Below are 20,042 nucleotides of genomic sequence, written 5' to 3' on the forward strand. Positions count from 1 at the left end.
TTGACTGTTTCCTTTGCTGTGCAAAATCTTTTGATCTTGATGAAGTCCCAGTGGTTCATTTTTGCCCTTGTTCACTGACCTTTGGCGATGTTTCTAGGAAGAAGTTGCTGTAGCTGAGGTCAAAGAGGTTGCTGCCTGTGTTCTTCTCAAGGGTTTTGGTGGATTCCTGCCTCACATTGAGGTCTTACCCCAATATTTCTTTAAATAGTTATATTTTAAAGAGCTTAACATATGAAATGCCTTTTATATTTGCCATTTCTGGTATTCTTCATTCTTTAGATCTGTTTTTCTATATGCCTGCTTGAAATAACTACCCATTCAATCCTTGTAGTGCCAGTTTGCTAGTCACTGATTCCTTGTTTTTGTTTCTTTGAAAAAAGACTGTTCCTTATTAATTTTTTTTTATTTTGAAAATTACAGATTCACAAAAGCTGCAAAAATAGAGGTCCTGTGGACCCTACACTCAGTTTCCTTCATTGGTAGCATCATCATTCACCAGTTTCAGATGCAATTGTGTGTGTTTGGGTCCCCTTAAATTTTTAAAGGATATTTTCTACTAGATACAGAATTATCAATTCAGAGTTTGTCTTCTTTTAGTATTTTAAAGATATCATCCCATTGTCCTCTGGGTTATGTCATTTCTGACAGAAAGCTCACAGTAATTCTTTTCTTTCTACCCTTCCATTTTTATGTCTTTTATCTTTGTTTTTAAGACATTCTCTTTGTTACTTGTTTCCAGCAATTTCATAATGATGTGTTTTCTCAGTTTTGTGTAGGAAGTGTTTATTCTGCTTGAAGTTTGTTGAACTTTTTGAATCTGTGGGTTTATAAGTGTTCATCAAATTTGGAAAATTTTGACCATTATTTCTTGCAGTATTTTTTCTGTACCCTGTCTTTCCCTCCCCCAATCTGTAACTTAAGCTATACTTTTGTTAGAATACTTGATATTATCCCACTGATAATATATCAGTGACATTAGGTCACTGATGTTCTTAGCTCTTTTTTCTTTATATTTTTTATTTGAATAATTTCTATTGCTGTCCTCAGTAGTCCACTGATCTTTTTTTTTTTTTTTTTAAAGATTTTATTTATTTATTTATTTATTTGACACAGAGATCACAAGCAGGCAGAGAGGCCAGAGAGCCCCACGCGGGTCTCCGTCCCAGGACCCTGGGATCATGACCTGAGCCAAAGGCAGAGGCTTTAAGCCGCTGAGCCACCCAGGCACCCTTACTGATCTTTTCTTTGCAGTGGGTAGTATACTCTTAACCAAGTGAAGTGTTCATTTTGATATAGTATTCATCTGTAGAAGTTCCATTTGATTCTTTTTTATATTCTTAATTTATGTCCTCATTATATTAATATATATAATTAAAATAGCTGTTTTGACTGTCTTGTCTGCTGGATCCATTGTATTTCTCATTTATGGATTTGCTTCTGTTGAATATTTCTTCTGGATATCAATCACATTTTTCTGCTGCTTGGTTTAGTTAGTGATTTTATACAGGATACTAGACATTGTGAATATTGTATTGTTGAGTATCTGTGTTTAATGTGCTCTTTGAAAACAAGTCATTTTTTTTGCCAGTTTAGTCCCATTGAGGCCTGTTTTTAAGTTTGGCTTGGGTGTGTCTAGAGTAGTCACTAGGTGAGACCTAGTTCTCAGTATACTAAGGATATCCTGTGTAGATTCCTAAAGCTCTCTCCTAATGGAGTTCCTCCTCCTTTGAACTCTTCTTAGAATTCCAGCTGCCTCAGTCTTCTCCAGCTTCCATCGTTATTTCCTCAGCTTGGCAGACTTGGCTCTTTTCTCCTCCTCATACCCACAGTGTGGATATTGCCTCCAGGCAGAGCGCTGGGATGATTGTAGGACTACTCCATTTATTTCTCTTCTCTCAGGATTCATAATTCTATTATCTTCCTTTATCTCTAAATAGTTATTTTACATGTTTTGACTATTTTTTTGGTTGTTTACAATGTGGTTTTATGTTAGGTTCTTACTGTTTCATAATGGGTAGAATCCTTAATCTCTGATTTGTTTTGTTTTGTTTTGTTTTTGGTCAAATTAAAGTCAGTAGGTACATTCCACAAGTTTCTCTAACCATGGGTTATGTCACACAATGCTTATCATTAGTAACTCACACACACAAAAAAGTCTGCTCTCTTTTTATCTTTCACTCCAGTTAAAATTGAGGTTTGTATCATTTCCTAAAGATGCTTTTGTTCTTTTTTGTTTCTGTAGCAAAACTCCTCAAAAGCATTTTGTTAATTTCTTCAGGTCTTTATCTTGCAAAGAAAGCTTTTAAATTTTTTATTATATGTATCCTGCAAAGCCATGATATTAGTGGCCCTTATCTTTGATTAATATTATATAGTTTACAAATTGCTATCACATACATATGATAGTTGTGTGTAGTCATATGTTTTTATTACATAGATCTGCACCTCTCCCCTGTTCTTTATTCCCTTCTCCCCCAGCTTACATTTCATGGTGTACTACTTAATTATCTATTATATATATTCTTTTTTTTAAGATTTTAAGTAGATGGAGAGGCAGGCAGAGAGAGAGAGAGGGAAGCAGGCTCCCTGCTGAGCAGAGAGCCCGATGCGGGCCTCGATCCCAGGACCCTGAGATCATGACCTGAGCCGAAGGCAGCGGCTTAACCCACTGAGCCACCCAGGCGCCCATTTTATATAAATTCTTAATTTTGTGTGCCCATCGTTCATGTAGAATGGTACCTGGCACATAGTAAATCCTCGATAAATATGAATAAGTAATTAGGTATAGATCTCATTACTACCAATTTCAGATGCAGAAACTGTCTACCACAGCTCATAGGTTCTCTGAGTCCAAGTTTATTGCTTTTTGTACCTTAGCCACTTATTTCTAGAATTTCCGATCACTTATTTGTTCTCATCTGGTTATTCCTCTTCTGAATTACTGTGGCAATTTGTGTTACTCTTAAAGCGTTTGCTATCATTTTGTCAGTGCTGTGGCTACTGATACATAGCTCTGTCTGTTCTTGCCTTCTCACAGTTCCTTATGAATGCTTTGAAAGTTAAGAGAGAATGGCAAGTTATTTCTCATTGCATCTCATAGGATTTAAGTTTTAAAGTGAGATTTTAATTTCTTTAGGCGATCTAGATTTTTCTTTTAAAGCTAATTTAAAATTCAGGGCTTGAAATCTTTCCTAAAAGTTTTCTCTAACAACACGTAGACTGCTTAATTTTTTTTGTTAACAATAGATTTACTTTATTATTTTCAGTTTATAACCTCTCTCATAAAAAATATTGGTATCTTGTTTGCGCTTTGTAAAAAGTACTTGAGTGTGATTGAAAACAGAAATGTTTTCAAGTTTTTTGGTGAGGTTTTCCCTTTCCTTAGTGGGTTTGCTCATATGGGAATACTTTATTTTGTATTTTACTTTTCTAATGCTTATCTTTTTTCTTTTTCACTTCTCCCAAGAAGGGGGCCATGTTGATTAATGGATAGAAGAACATAATGTGGTGTTGGATGGTTTTCATTTTTCTACGAAGTAGGTTACAAAGTCACCAGCAGGAAAGAGAAGGGCAAAGATTTATTTTCCTATTCTTATGGGTGGAGGCTAAAATGAGGCAGCTAGAACTGTGGACTTTGTAGCTAATGAGAATCTCTGCCCTTTCCATGTGAACAGTGAGATAAATCAAGCTTGCTCTTACTGTAGCTACCACCCACAAAGCTGTGAAGAAGGCTGGTGATAGCAGATGGTATTCATACACAGTTTGATTTGTTTAAAAACCCACATAAAGAGCAGCATGTGTTTTGTTGTGTTTTGTTTTGTTTTGCCCTTAATTATTTAGGGCCAGGGAGATCAGTTTTCAAATAAAACACAGTGATACAGCCAGGAGGAAAAAAAAAAATTATAGAAGAAGAAAACAGACAACTGTATTTTTAACTGCATCATTTCAATTCCATGATATTTATTGAATATCTGTTGTATATAAGGCTCTGTACTAGGCACTGTAGGGGATGCAAAGAAGAGTGAGTTAAATATTACAAAAAAAATTCAGGTGAATAAATATGTCATTAGTGCCTCTTCTATGCCACTGAAGTTCCAGGAATACAGAAATTAAGACCGTTTCTGTCCTCAGTGAGCTTATATTAATTGTGGGGGAAATGAAGTAAACTGATAGTTTCAGTTCTGCACAGCAGGTACTGTGACATATGTGTGTTAAGGTGTTGTGGAAGCTCTGAAAAAAGGGTACCTAATCTACCCTGGGAGTAGAATGAGGGAAGGCTTCTTGGAGGAGGTAAAACCTTCCTGTACACCCCTTGTTGAGTCTTAAAGGATGGATGGATGTTGGCTAGGTTAAAATGAGGAGCAGGGAGGAGGGATCAGGGCAGAAGGAAGAGCATGAGATAAGCAAAGGTTCAGAGGCAAGAAACATCATAGCTATTTGGGAGATATATCTGAAGGTAACACCTTGCAGGAGATGAGATAATAGTGCCAGATTATGGTAGAGTTTGGAGTTTATCCTACATATTCATGTTTGTTCTGTAGATTCTCTGCAATAGCATCTCTTAGAATATTTACAGAAATGCAAGTCTAAACCTACCCCAAGACATAGAACATGAATCCATAAGGTCTATTGTTTTTGCTCAGAGTTGGGATTTTCCGTTTAAGGCTAATGTAGAATGCTCTGTTTTTAACAAATATTTCTTACATGATATACTTTGTTAGGTTTATACAAGCACAGTATTTAATAGAGTTCGTGCCTTACATAGCTGTTTTGGGGGAGGTTCCCAAAGGAAGAACTATAGTGACAAAGAGTTGCTTATAAAATAAATATAGAGGACCTCTATACTATATAAAAAGAGATAGAAAATTCTAAACAAAAAGTAATTTGAAAACCTAATTCATGACTATGTCTTTAAGGATATATCTTTCTAACACCAATTCAGGGTAAGAATTTCCTGAGACCTCTGTCATTCAGTGCTCAGACCCTAGCCTTTGGTATATGTGTGTATAAAATTTGGGAGAAAGCAAGGAATATGGAAACGGAAAATGTTGTAGAATAATAGAGGGAACTTATGATATATTTATAAATGTTCCATATATCTTTTACCATACAGGAATTAGAGAGTAAAAGAAGACAACAAAAACAGGCTGCCAGTAACCAAAGTGCTACAGAAGTTCGGTTGAACAGAGCTCTAGAAGAGGCAGAAAAGTATAAATTGGAGTTAAGTAAATCAAGGCAAAATAATAAGGTATGGAAATATTGAATAGTTTTGGTAGTGGTCACCTTTGGTACCTTCTTTTATGCAAGAGTAAAAAATACAGTTTTTAAGTTATAATTTTTTTTTAAAGATTTTTTTTATTTATTTGACAGACACAGATCACAAGTAGGCAGAGAGGCAGGCAGAGAGAGAGGGGGAAGCAGGCTCCCTGCTTGAGCAGAGAGCCCGATGCGGGGCTCGATCCCAGAACCCTGGGATCATCACCTGAGCCAAAGGCAGAGGCTTAACCCCCCGAGCCACCCAGGCGCCCCTTTAAGTTATAATTTTTGATGTCATGGTGAACATTTCTTTTTTCAGAAGATGTGCATTCATTATTGATATGTGTATTTTCAAAAGTTAAGATTATATTGCTTGGTCTATTAGCATAACTGGGTGATAGCCCAACTCTTTGGAGGATTCAGTCATTTATTCATCCAACAAATTTTTATTTTGTGCCCATATGACATGCCAGACATTTTTCTAACCTCTAGGGATAAATGGTAGGAAAAAGTCTCTTTGGTATCTCAAGTCTTTTTCCTTCTCTGAGCCCCACTTTTCTAATATAGAATGCAAAGGACTACTTTATAGGGAGGTGGTTCTCAAACTTGAGTAAGTATCAGAATTACCTGGAAGGCTTGTTAAAACATAGGTTGCTGGGCCCCAACCCCAGAGTTTCAGATTTAATAGATCCGGGGGTGAGGCCCATTTTAACTAGTTCCCCGGGTGATGCTGAAGCCACTGGTTCTGAGATGACATTTAATATTCACTGTTACATAGTTGTAAGGAACACTATGGTATCCCAATATCTAGTCAGTGATCGGCATAGAATTAGCACTCGGTTCCTGAAATATCTGTTGAATAAATGAAGGCTTAAGGATCATTGTGTATGAAAACATTTTGTATACTCTATAAATTTTGGCTATTAGTTTTTGGTTCTGTGTCAACCTCAAAGTGATGCTCCATTGGAATCTCCCCCTTATTGTATATTATATTGAATAATTTAACAGTGGCTTGGATGTTGAAGTTAGGAGCCACCTTCATTACATACACAAATGATACATTTCGAATTAAACTAATAACACTTAAAAGGACATAGAAATAAACTGAACTTGATAAATCCTCCAACATTTAACAAATGCAAAAATGTTACAGAGACTACAGAGTTTTGTGATCTCTTCTGTGAGATAGTTTATGCTGAGCGATCAGATTGTGTTCATGTTCAAGAGACATCAATGATGGCATGATGGGAGTTTATTAATAGAACTTACTAAATGAACAAGTTCGAAAGTCATCTTTATAACTTGCCAATAACTAGCATGCTATTGGAATAGTACTTCCAGTTTGGTTCACTCTGAAGGGATTTTGAAGAAGATCAAATGGAATAACCACGTATATGTCAGAATTTGCTAATTCTTGGTTGTAGATGTGATCTCTGTTTTAGCACACACTTTAGAGAAGTAGAAGGAAAAATTTGTTTCCATGACAACAATAATCCTAATCAACTGTTTTACAAATTGACATACCAAGTCCTCATTACTTAGTTTAAAATCATCAACACTGTAAAAACAAATATGTTCAAGACAAATTTCTGATCCCAAGTCTGCATTATGGATGATCAGTTTAAACATAGTGGGAGAACATTTTGTGTAACTATTTGCAATCAAGTGGACGTTTTGAGATCAGAGTTCTTAGATGTAACTTATTTCAGATTTCTGAAAAAGTATGTCTGCGAGTCTTCAGTTTTTAATTTTTCAATTATTTTGCTTCATTTCTAATTTCTGTCTTTAAAAGATGTTTTGGGGATATGCTATAAGTTTTTCCTTATAGTCTACTCTGTATATAAGTTTTTTGTGAGGAAGTATACTTTTTTCTATTTTCATTCTTTGTGCCTTGCTTCTCATTCTAATCAGACATAATTAGGTAGATAATTAAAATTATTCATGTCTGTATGCTTAAGAAAAAGTAAGTCTTCCTTAAAATAGAGTAAGATTGCCTCACAGTGTTTAGAAAATTAAGGATTTATTTTTTAAAATGATAATATTCTCCACAGAGGTTAGGAATTAAGTAACTTGGCCTTAGAGTAAGAGTAACTCTTGAAACAAAAAGTCAAGTTAACCAGATGCTGCATGAGTGTAGGTACCCTGACTGCCTCATTCACTGCTGTGTCTTAGTGCCTTGAACATAGTAATTGCTTCTGAAGCATGCTGCAGGAAGGAATGTGGAAAGACAACTATGTGATGCTTTAATTGGAATTCTTCTTAAAAACAGGGCATTTGATTATATGGTTTGGTTGAGGTCCATTTAAAATATGTCACCAAGCCCATGTCACTTTCTTTAGGAATAGATAATTTCTAATTCTTCCTTAATTCATTAAGAAATATTTATGAGGGCCTTCTAGGTACCTGCCAGATCTTTACTAGAGGTTGGAGATATAAAGGTGATTAAAAAATAAATTAATTAATGTGGTCTGTGTAATCATGCATTTTGTAGTGGAGAAGCTATGTGTTATTTAGACAATTCAAGCAAAAGTGATGGGCAACCGTTCATTCAAGGAATGCTTTTTTAAAAATGCAATTTTAAACTAAGATCTGAATAATATTAACAAGTTATATGCTCGGAAGAGATTATGGACAAAAGGAATCTCGTGTAAAAAATGCGGCAGGAAGTGTGGCTCTGTGGCAGGAAAAAAAAGACAAGGTCATGAAAGTAGGGGATGGAAGTGAAGGGAGTATTGCCAAGTAGAGGCCAAACCTTTTAGATCCTTTAGACGGTGTTAAGCATTTTGGCTTTTGTCAAAAGAATAGTACAAAGCCACTGCATGGTTATTTCGAACAAAGTTGGGTGAGACCATGCCGTGATCATATGAGCACCTGGAAAGTATTTTTGTATCTTGTAGAGAATTCACTGGAAGGAGGCAAGAATGGATTTTGGTTAAGAATATCAGTGTGAGGGGCACCTGGGTGGCTCAGTGGGTTAAAGCCTCTGCCTTCAGCTTGGGCCATGATCTCAGAGTCCTGGGATTGAGCTCCACAGGGCTTTCTGCTCAGCAGGGAGCCTGCTTTCCTTCCTCTCTCTGCCTGCCTCTCTGCCTACTTGTGATCTCTCTGTTAAATAAATAAATAAATAAATAAATAAATAAATAAATAAATAAAATCTTAGGGGGGAAAAAAAAGAATAGCAGTATGAGAGATGATGAGGTAGCTTGGCCTAAACTGATATTGGTAAAAATGGAAAGAAAATAAGTACCAAAATACATCAAAGAGAAAAAATCACTAGGACATGGTGATGACTGGATATGGAATTGTGGGAAAGGGAAGCTTTCAAGAGGATGTTTTGATTTTTAATTTTCAGAACCAGATAGATATTGCCATTCACTGGAAGAGGTTAGGAAAGAAGATGGAGTTATTTTTTGATATCTTGAGATTGATACCATTGTTGCATATGACAGTAGTTCACTTTTAATAATTTTACACAAGGTATAAATAGACCAAGCAATACCACCTTATCTATGGACTTAGTGTTGTTTGCCAGTTTTTGCTATTACAAATAAAGCTGCCATGAACATTCACATGTAAGTCTTTGTGTAGCCATCTGTTTTCATTTTTCTTGAGTCAATACCTAGAATTAAATGTCTGGGTTTTATTATAGATGTACATTCATGCCAAACCGTTTTCCCAAAATGTCTCTAACAACTTATATTCCCCACACCAGCATATTAAAGTTTTAGCTGGTCCATATCTTCACCAGCATTTAATATAGTCAGGCTTTGGGGCGCCTGGGTGGCTCAGTGGGTTAAAGCCTCTACCTTCGGCTCGGGTCATGATCCTAGGGTCCTGGGATTGAGCCCCGCATCGGGCTCTCTGCTCGGCAGGTAGCCTGCTTCCTCTTCTCTCTCTGCCTACCTCTCTGCCTACTTGTGATTTCTGTCTGTCAAATAAATAAATAAAATCTTTAAAAAAATATATGTAGTCAGGCTTTGACATTTTACTGTGCCAGTGGGTGACTAATGGTATCTTATGTGGTTACTTTACATAATGACCAGTGAATGATACTGAACATCTTCATGTGCTTATTTGCTATCTTGATATCTTCTTTTCCCCCCAGTTTTATTGAGATGTAATTGGTATACAGCATTGTATAAATTTAAGGTGTGTAGTATAATGATTTGATTTATGTATATTGTGAAATGATTACCACACTAAGATATCCATCATCTCATAGTGATACAAAAAAATAAGAAAAGCTTTTTTCCCTGGTATTGCGGATTCTTAGGATCTACTTACTTAACAACTTTGAAATGTACTATGTAACAGTTAAGTGTAGTTACCATGTTGCACATTATATTTCTAGTTCTTTTTTATGTTTTAACTGGAAGTTTGTAACGTTTGATCACTTTTCTCCAATCCCCTCCTTCTGCCCCCTGCCATCCCCTGCTTCTGTTTTTCTAATGCATTTTTTAGAATACTTTTTCAAAAGATTTTTTTAAATATGAGTAAGACCACACAGTATTTGTCTTTGTCTGACTTAACTTCACTTAGCATAATGCCGTCAAGGTCTATCCATGTTGAGAATGGCAGAATTTCTTTTTTTGTGGCTGAATAATATTGCACCAATACCACAACATCTCTATCCATTCATCCATTGATGGATACTTAGGTTGTTTCCATGTCTTGGCTATTGTAAATAATACTGCCGTGAGCATGGGGTTGCAGATATCTCTTTGATGTGGTATTTTCATTTCCTGTAGATACATTCACGGAGGTGGAATTGCTGGATTATATGATAGTTGTATTTTAAATTTTTTGAGGAACCTCTAAACTGTTTTCCATAGTGGTTTTACCAATGTACAATCCCACTAACAGTGCACAAGTATTCCCTTTTCTCCACATCCTCTCCATCATTTGTTATCTCTTGTTTTTTGATGATAGCCATTCAAACTGGCATGAGGTGATTTCTCATTGTGGTTTCAATGTGCATTTCCCTGAAGATTAGTGATGTTGAGCACCTTTTCATGTAGCTGTTAGCCATTTGTATTTTATCTTCTTTGGAAAATACCTTCAGGTCCTTTGCCCATTTTTTAAATTGGATTATTTGTGGAGTATTTTTACTATTGAGTTGTATGATTTCTGGACATATTTTAAATGTTAACCCCTTATCAGTTATATGGTTTGCAAATACTTTTTCCCATTCTGTTTTCATTTTGTTGATTATTTCTTTTGCTGTGCAGAAGCTTTTTAGTTTGATGCAGTTCCCTTTGTTTTTCATTTTGTTACTGTGTCCTATCCAAAAACTAATAGTCAAGACCCATGTCAAGGAGTTGTTTTCCTATACTTTCTTGTAGGAGTTTCTGGTCTTACATTTAAATCTTTAATCCATTTCCAGTTAATTTTTGTGAGTGGTGTAAGATAGGAACCAAGTTTCGTTCTTTTACATGTGAGTATTCAATTTCCCCAGTACCATTTATTGAGAAGACTATCCTTTTCCCATTGAGTATTCTTCCTCCCTTGTGAGCTATTAGTTGACTGTACGTGTGTGGGTCAATTTCTGAGCCCTTGATTCTGTTCTCCTGGTCCAAGTGTCTGCTTTTATGCCAATACCATGCTATTTTAATTACTACAGCTTTATAGCTTGTAATCAGGAAGTGAGATGCCTCCCACTGTGTTCTCCCCCCCACCCTGGGAGTGTTTTGACTATTTGGAATCTTCTGTGGTTCTATATAAATTTTAGGATTGTTTTGCTTATTTCTGTAATAAGTGCTATTGGAATCTTGGTAGAGAAGATTGCACTTAATCTATAGATTGTTTGGTAATATGGAAATTTTAAAAATAGTCTTCAAATCCATGAATACAGGATACCTTTCCATGCATTTGTATCTTTGATTTCCTTCGTATCTTACAGTTTTCATTGTACATGTGTACAGTTTAGTTTATTCCTAACTGTTTTATTGGTTTTGATGATATTATAAATGAGATCATTTCTTTTTCAGATAATTTTTTTTTTAGTGTATATAAACATTACTAATGATTGAATGTTAATTTTGTATCCCACAACTTTACTGAATTTATTGATTACATCTAACAGTTCCTTGGTGGAGTCTTCAGGATTCTCTTTTTCCCCTTTCTTTTTTATTTTAAATTCTGTGTAATTAACATTCAGTGTTATACTAGTTACTAGGTGATAGTTACAATATAGTGATTCAGTAATTCCATATATCACCCGAAGCTCATCACAAGTGTACTCCCTAATCCCCACTGCCTGTTTTACCCATCCCCCAACCTACTTCCCTTCTGATAACCATTACTTTGTTCTCTGTACTTAAAAGTCTGTTTCTTGGGGCTGCCTGGATGGCTCAGTGGGTTAAACCTCTGCCTTTGGCTCAGGTCATGATCTCAGGGTGTTGGGATCAAGCCCCACATCGGGCTCTCTGTTCAGTGGGCAGTCTGCTTCCTCCTCTCTCTGCCTGCTTGCCTCTCTGCCTACTTGTGATCTAAATCTCTGTCAAATAAATAAATAAAATATTTTTTTAAGTCTGTTTCTTGGTTTATTTCTGTTTTTCTCCTTTGCTCATTTTTTTTTGGTTTTGGTTTTTTTTTTTTTTCTTAAATTCCACATATGAGTGAAATCATAAGATGTTTATCTCTGACCGACTTATTTCACTTAGGGTTACACTCTCTAGCTCTATCCATGTGATTGCAAATGGCAAGATTTTGTTCTTTTTTATGGCTGAATAATACTCTATCATGTGTACATGCATATCTCCTTTATCCATTCATTTATGAATGGACACCAAGGCTTCTTCCATAATTTGGCTATTATAAATAACGCTGCTATATATAAAATCATGTCATATGCAAATAGAGATAACTTTACTTCTTCCTTTCCAATTCTGGTAGCTTTTATTTCTTTTTCCTGCCTGATTGCTCTGGGTAGGGCTTCTAGTACTTTGTTGAGTAGTGAGAACGGGCACCCTTGCCTTGTTCTTAGTCTTAAAGGAAACTCTTTTATCCTTTCACCATAACTATGATGTTAGCTATTGCAGCTTATCATATATCTGGCCTATAATATGTTAAGGTACATTCCTTCTAAACCTAATATATTAAGAGTTTTTTTAATCATGAATGAATGTTGAATTTTGTCAAATGCTTTTTCTGTGTTAATTGAGATGATCATGTGCTTTTTTTCTTTCATTCTGTTGTGATGTATCACGTTGATGGATTTGTTTATGTTGAACTATCCTTACATCCCTGGGTTCAAACCCACTTGATCATGATGAATAATCCTTTTATGTGCTACTGAATTTGGTCTGTATTATATTGAGAAATTTTGCATCTGTATTCATTAGAGACATTGTTAGTATGTAGTTTTCTTATAGTGTGCTTTTCTGGTTTTAGTATCAGAATAATGCTGGCCTTATAAAATAAATCCTTTTTTATTTTTATTTATTTACTTATTTATTTTTGTGGAAGAGTTTGAGAAGGTTGGCATGATTCTTTAAACATTTGGTAAAGTTCACCAGTGTGAACTTTGCTCTTGTTGGGAAATTTTTGATTACTGATTCAATCTCCTTACTAGTAATTGATCTGTTTAGATTTTCTATTTCTTCCTGATATAGTCTTGGTAGGTGGTATGTTTCTAAAAAAGTTCTCCATTTCATCTAGCTCATCCAGTTGATAAATAGTTATTCACAGTAGTTTCTTATGATCCTTTGTATTTCTGTCATATCAGTTGTCTCCTTTGTCATTTATAATTTTGCTGATTTGGGGACTTCTCTCTTTTTTCCCTGATTAGTCTAGCTAAAGGTTTCTCAGTTTTATCTTTTCAAAGAAACAACTCTTGGTTTTGTTCATCTTTTCTATTTTCCTATTTCTATTTCATTTATTTCTGCTCCAATCTTGTCCTTCCTTCTGTTAGCTTTGGGCTCAGTGTGTTCTTCTTTTTCTGGTTCTTTGAATCATAGAGTTAGTTTATTTGAGATCTTGTTGTATCTTAATGTAGGCATTTATTGCTGTGAACTTCGCTGTTAGAACTGCTTTGCTATATCCTGTAAGTTTCTGTATTTTGTGTTTTCATTTTTTTTGTCTGAAGATACTGTTTCCCCTTTGATTTCTTCTTTGATTTATTGGTGGTTCAGCAGAGTCTGGATATCTTATTTGGAGAAGTATTTGTAACAAGTTTTTTATTCATTTAAAACAATTTTTAATGAAGTTTAATTTTTAGATAAACATTGAATTTTGAAACACTGCATCAAAAACTAATAATATGTTTTATGGTGAATAACATAACAGTAAAATCTTTTAAAAAATGTTTTAGATTAATATTTAAATTAGAAAGCTAGTACAGAACATTTCTGTAATCTCCAAACACAGTTTCCTCTGAAACTAACATATACATTAGCAGGTACATTTAGTATGGTTAATGAATGAATTAATAACATTATTAACAAAGGAGTATATTTTATTCACCTTTCCTTAGTTTTTATTAGTTTGGTCCATTTTAAAAAATTGAGTTGACTTATTGTAAGTGAGTTATAAGAGTAAAAATTGAGTTGACTTGTTATTATAAATGAATTATGAAAATTTTATGTATTCTAACTACATGTCTTTTATCAGATATATGCCTTGCAAGTACCTTATCCCTTTCCTTTTATTTTTGTAACATTTGTTTTAAAGAGTAAAGTTTTAAATTTTGATAAAGCCTAATCTATTGTTTTTCTTTTATAATTTGTGCTTCTTTTGTCCTGTTAAAGAATTCCTTGCCAATCAATCTAAGGTCACTAAGATTTGCTCTTATGTATTGTTATAGAAGTTGCATAGCTAGAGCTTTTAGAATTTTTGTTTATAATATAAGGGTCAAGGGTCATTATTGGCATATGTGGGGCACTATTTTTTGATAAGACTATCTTTTACCATTGAATTGCGTTGACACCTTTGTTGAAAATTAATTGCCGAGATACATGTGGCACTATTTCTGGAATCTTTCTTCTGTTCCATTGATGTCTGTGTCTTTCTTTACACTAACAACAGTCTTAATTATTACATCTTTATAATAAAATCTTGAAAGCATGTAGTATGATTCTGTTATTTCCAGAAGTTGCTTTGGCTCTTTTAGGTCCTGTGCATTTTCATATAAATTTTAGAATCACCTTGCCTATTTCTACAAAAAATCCTGTTGAAGTTTTGTTTGGAGTTGCACTGAATCTATGGATCAATTTGGGGGGAAAAAAAATGACACCTTAACAATACTTTGTTTTTCACATCATGAATAGAGCCTATCTACTTTGTAAGCCTTTTTCATTTTTAGTAGGCAGTTTTTTTGTAGTGAAAACTACATAAATACTGAAAAAAATACATACATACTGAAAAGTATACAGGTCATGCATCTTTTTTTTCAAACTTAGTCCTTAGTATTTAATCTTTCTTCATGTTCTTATAAATTTTTAAAATTTCAATTTCCAATTATTTGTTGCTAGAAGATAGAAATAGAGTTTTATTTATTCTTGAAACTTTGCTAAAGTCACTTTTTCTGGAATCCTTAAGATTCTACATAGGCCAAAGGTAGGCATACTTTTTTTTATAAAGTGCTAGCTAATAACTATTTTAAGTTTTGTGGGCTACATATGATCCTGGTGGCATATTTTTCATCAGATTTCTAGTTTATATAGAGACTAACTATACCTTATTGAGTCTTTCAAGGAATCTGTCCATTTTATCTATGTTGTCAAATTTATTTTTATGGTGTTATGTTGTCAAATTTATTTTTGTGGTGTTATGTTGTCAAATTTATTTTTATGGTCTCACTTTTTTCTTATTTGTTATTCTCTTATTGTCCTTTAAATAACTGTAGAATCTATAGTGTTCTTCCCACATTCTCATGGGTTTCCTTTTCTCCCTCATTCTTGATATTGGTCATTTGTATCATATTTTCCTATTCAGTTTTACCGGAGCCTTACTATTAATTCCATAGTGGACATATAATAAATTTGTTTTTTTTTATTTTTTAAAAATTCCAACATAGTAATATACTTATATTAGTTATAAGTATACAATATAGTGATTGAACAATCCTATACATTACTCTGTGCTCATCATGAAAAGTGTTTTTTAATCCTCATTACTTATTTCACCCATTGCCTTACTCACCTCCCCTCTAGAAAACATCATTTCCCTATAGATAACTCTTGGTTTCTCTCTTTCTCTCAGTCATTCTCTCTTTTTTCCCATGTTCATTTATTTTGTTTCTCACTTTCCACATATGAGTGAAATCATGTGGTATTTGTCTTTCTCTGACTGACTTATTTCACTTAGCATTATACTCTCTTAACTCTATCCATATTGTTGCAAATGGCAAGATTTCATTCTTTTTGTGGATGAATTTCAGTGTGTGTGTGTGTGTGTGTGTGTATACCACCTTTTCTTTTTTTTAAGATATTTGTCTCTTTATTTACTTATCTGACAGTGAGTACAAGTGGGGGAACTGCAGAAAGAGGGGGAAGCAGGCTCCCCACCAAGCAGGGAGCCTGATGTGGGGCTCAACCGCAGGACCCTGGGATCAGGACCTGAGCTGAAGTTAGATGCTTAACCAGCAGTGCCACCCAGGTGCCCCTATACCACTTATTCTTTATCCTTCATCAGTTGATGGTAGCTGGGCTATTTCTATATTTGGTTATTTTAAATAATGCTATAATAAGGAGATGCATCTATATCTTTTTGGATTACTCTTTTTATATTCTTTAAATACTGAGTAGTGGAATTACTGAATCATATGGTATTTCTGTTTTAGAATGTTTGAGGAACCTTCATACTGTCTTCCACAGTGGCTGCACCGGTTTGCGTTTTCACCAGCAGTGCACAAGGATTCCTTCTTCACCACATCCTCAGCAACACTTGTTTCTTGTGTTTTTTAATTTTAGCAATTCAGGCATGTATGAGGTGATACCTCCTGTGGCTTTGATTTGCATTTCCTGGATGATGATTGATATTGAGCATCTTTTTATGTTCTGTTGGCCACGTATATGTCTTCTTTGGAGAAATGTCTGTTCATGTCTTCTGCTCATTTGGTTTTGGGGTTTTGAATTGTAGAAGTTCTGTATATATTTTGGATACTAACCCTTTATAGGATATGTCATTTGCAAATATCTCCTCCCATTCAGTAGTTTGCATTTTGTTTCCTTCACTATGCAGTAGTTTATTTTTGCTTTTATTTCCTGTGCCTCATGAGTCCTATCTCTAAAAATGTTGCTATAGACAGTGTCAGAATTACTGCCTGTCCTCTCTTTTAGGATTTTTATGGTTTTAGGTCTCAAGTTTAAGCCTTTTATCCATTTTTGTTTTTTTAAAGATTTCATTTATTTATTTGATAGAGAAAGAGAGAGAGAGATCACAAGTAGGTATAGAAGGGTGGGGGGTGGGGGGAAGCAGGCTCCCCACTGAGCAGAGAGCCCGACATGGGGGCCAATCCCAGAACCCTGAGATCATGACCTGAGCCGAAGGCAGAGGCTTAACCCACTGAGCCACCCAGGTGCCCCAGGCCTTTATCCATTTTGAATTTATTTTTGTGTATGGCATAAGAAAGTAGTTCAGGTTTCATTCTTTTGCATGTACCTGTCCAGTTTTCCCAATTTTACTTGTTAAAGAGACTGTGTTTACCTCGTTGCATATTGTTTCCTTCTTTGTTGAAGATTAGTTGACTATATAATTGTGGGTTTATTTCTGGGCTCTCTGTTCTGTTGACCTGTTTGTCTATTTTTGTGCTAGTACCTTGAAGTCTTCAATTGTGATACCTCTAGTTTTGTTTTTTTCTTTTTCAGGAGTACTTTGGCTGTTTGGGGTCTTTTGTGGTTACATATGGATTTTAGGATTGTTTGTTTTAGTTCTGTGGAAAATGCTGGTGGTATTTTTTCTTTTTAATATTTATTTATTTATTTGAGAGAGAGAGCCGGGGGAGGGGCAGAGGGAAAGAATCTCAAGCCGACTCCCTTTGAATGAGTGTAGATTCCCGAAGCTGGGATGGATCTCATGACCCTGAGATCATGACCTGAGTCAAAATTAAGAGTTGGATGCTTAACCAACTGAGTCACCCAGGCGCCCTTGCTGGAGGTATTTTGATAGGGATTGGATCAAATCTGTAGATCGCTTTGGTAGTATTGACATTTTAACAATTTTTTTTGTAGTCCATGAGCAGGGAGTGTCTTTCCATTTCTTTTTGTTGTCTTCAGTTATTTCCAACAGTGTTACATAGTTTTCAGAGTATAGGTATTTCACCTCTTTGCTTAGGTTTACTCCTAGGTAGCTTATTGCTTTTGGTGCAGTTGTAAATGAGATTGCTTTCTTAATTTGTCTTTCTGCTGCTTCATTATTAGTGTATAGAAATGCAGCAGATTTCCGTACATTGATTTTTGTATCCTTTGACATTATTTAATTCACTTACCAGCTAGTAGTTGTTTGATGGAGTTTTTAGGGTTTTATATATAGGTATTGTGTCATCTGCACATAGTGCAAGTTTTATTTCTTTCCTAGCAATTTGGATGCCTTTTGTTTCTTTTTGTTACCTGATTGCTCTGGCTAGAACTTCCAGTTCTATAGTGAATAAGAGTGACAAGAGTAGACATCCTTGTCTTGGTTCTGACCTTAGGGGAGAAGCTCTGTTTTTCACCATTGAGTATGATGTCGGATTTCATACAAGGTCTTTATTATGTTTAGGTATGTTCCCTCTAAACCTAAATTTGTTGAGGTGTTGTTTTTTTATCATGAATGGATGCTGTACTTTGTCAAATGCTTTTTCCTGCATCTGTTAAAATGATTATATGGTTTGTATCCTTTCTCTTAGTAATGTGATCTGTCATGTTGGTTGATTCATAAATATTGATCCACCTTTGCATCTCAGGGATAAAGCCCAACTGATTGTGATGAATGATCTTTTTTTTGATGGATTGTTGGATTTGGTTTGCTAATATTTTGTTGAGGATTTTTGCATATGTGTTCATCAGAGATATTGGTCTACAGCTATTTTGTTTGTTTTGTTTTGTTTTCATGGTATCTTTATCTGGTGTTGGTATCAGAGTAATGCTGACCTTACAGAATGAATTTGGAAGTTTTCCTTCCTCTTCTATTTTTGGAGTAGTTTGAGAAGAATAGGTAATAATTCTTTTCTTAAAGGTTTGGTAGAATTTTCCTGTGAAGTTCTCTGGTCCTGGACTTTGGTTTGTTGGGAACTTTTTGATTACTGATTCAATTTCATTGCTGGTAATTAGTCTGTTCAAATTTTCTATTTCTTTCTGTTTCATTTTGGTAGGTTATATGTTTCTAGGAAGTTTTTTATTTCTTCCAGGTATCCAATTTGTTGGCATATAATTTTTCATAATATTCTCTTAAAATTCCTTGTATTTATGTGGTGTTGGTTGTTATTTCTTTTTCATTTGTGATTTTGTTTGCGTCCTCTCTCTCCCTTTCTCTCTCCTTTTTTTTTTTTTTTTTTTTTTTTTGGTGATTCTGGCTTGAGGTTTATCATTTCGTTGATCTTTTCAAAGGACCAGCTCCTGGTGTCATTGATCTGTTCTATTGTTTTTATAGTTTCTGTATCATTTATTTCTGATGTAATCTTTATAATTTCCTTCCTTCTGCTGCTTTTGGTTTTGTTTGTTCTTCCTTTCTAGTTTTTTTTTTTTTTTTTTGGTGTAAGGTTAGGTTGTTTATTTGATATTTTTCTTATTTCTTGAGGTAGGCCTGTATTGCCATAAACTTCCCTTTTAGAACTGCTTTTGCTGCATCCCAAAGATTTAGGACTATTGTGATTTCATTTTCATTTGTTTACATGTAATTTTTTATTTCTCCTTTGATTTCTTGGTTGACCCATTCATTTTTTAGTAGCATGTTATTTAACTTCCATGTATTTATGCTCCTTCCAGATTTTTTTCTTGTGGTGGTTGATTTCTAGTTTCATAGGACTGTGGTCAGAAAAGATGCATGGAATGACTTTGATCTTTTTTAATTTCTTGAGACTTGTTTTGTGACCTAAATTTGTTCTGTTCTGAGAATGTAGAATGTTCCATACGTGCTTGAAAAGAATGTATTTTTTTTAAGATTTTATTTATTTATTTGAGAAAGAGACAGAGACAGAGTAAGAGCACATGAGAGGGGAGATCAGAGGGAGAAGCAGACTTCCCATGGAGCTGGGAGCCCGATGTGGGACTCGATCCCAGGACTCCAGGATCATGATCTGAGCTGAGCCACCCAGGGACCCAAGAAGAATGTATTCTGCTATTTTAGGATGTTCTGAATGTTCTGTTAAGGATGTTCTGTTAAGTCACTTGGTCCAGTGTGTCATTCAAAGCCACTGTTCCCTTGTTGATTTTGTTTAGATGATCTGTCCATTGATATAAGTGGAGTGTTGAAGTTCCCTACTATTATTGTGTCACTATTGATTAGTCCTTTGTGTTTGTTATTAACTGTTTTATTTATTTGGGTGTTCCCATGTTGGATATATAAATATTTACCCAATACAAATAATTGTATCTTCTTGTTGGATTGTCCCCTTTATTATTATATATTGTCCTTTGTCTTGTTAGTGTTTTACAGTCTATTTTTTCCAATTTAAGTACTATTACCCCAGCTTTCTTTTGACACCCATTTGCATGGTCAGTGTTTCTCCATTCATCCATCTCCCCTCACTCTCCATCTGAGGTATCTGGTTCTAAAATAAGTCTCTTATAGGCTGCATATAAATGGATTTTGTTTCTTATCCATTTTGTTACCCTGTGTTTAACTTGGAGCAGTTAAGCCATTTGCAT

The 20,042-nt window shown here is 34.8% G+C and overlaps 1 protein-coding gene across 4 annotated transcripts in view; it reads left to right on the top strand.

Annotated features, from left to right (window-relative positions):
* TEX9 (testis expressed 9) overlaps nucleotides 1–20,042 on the top strand; it is an 80,338-nt gene that overhangs the window by 30,110 nt on the left and 30,186 nt on the right. For 2 of the 4 annotated variants that reach the window (XM_059371978.1, XM_059371979.1), the window contains exon 10: nucleotides 5,114–5,248. The exons of the other annotated variants lie outside the window; for them this stretch is intronic. In XM_059371978.1, coding sequence (XP_059227961.1) covers nucleotides 5,114–5,248 — 135 coding nt within the window. The remainder of the gene's footprint in view (nucleotides 1–5,113; nucleotides 5,249–20,042) is intronic. 4 annotated transcript variants of the gene reach the window in all.

This window comes from Mustela nigripes, chromosome 13, assembly GCF_022355385.1.
Source record: "Mustela nigripes isolate SB6536 chromosome 13, MUSNIG.SB6536, whole genome shotgun sequence".
NCBI lineage: Eukaryota > Metazoa > Chordata > Mammalia > Carnivora > Mustelidae > Mustela > Mustela nigripes.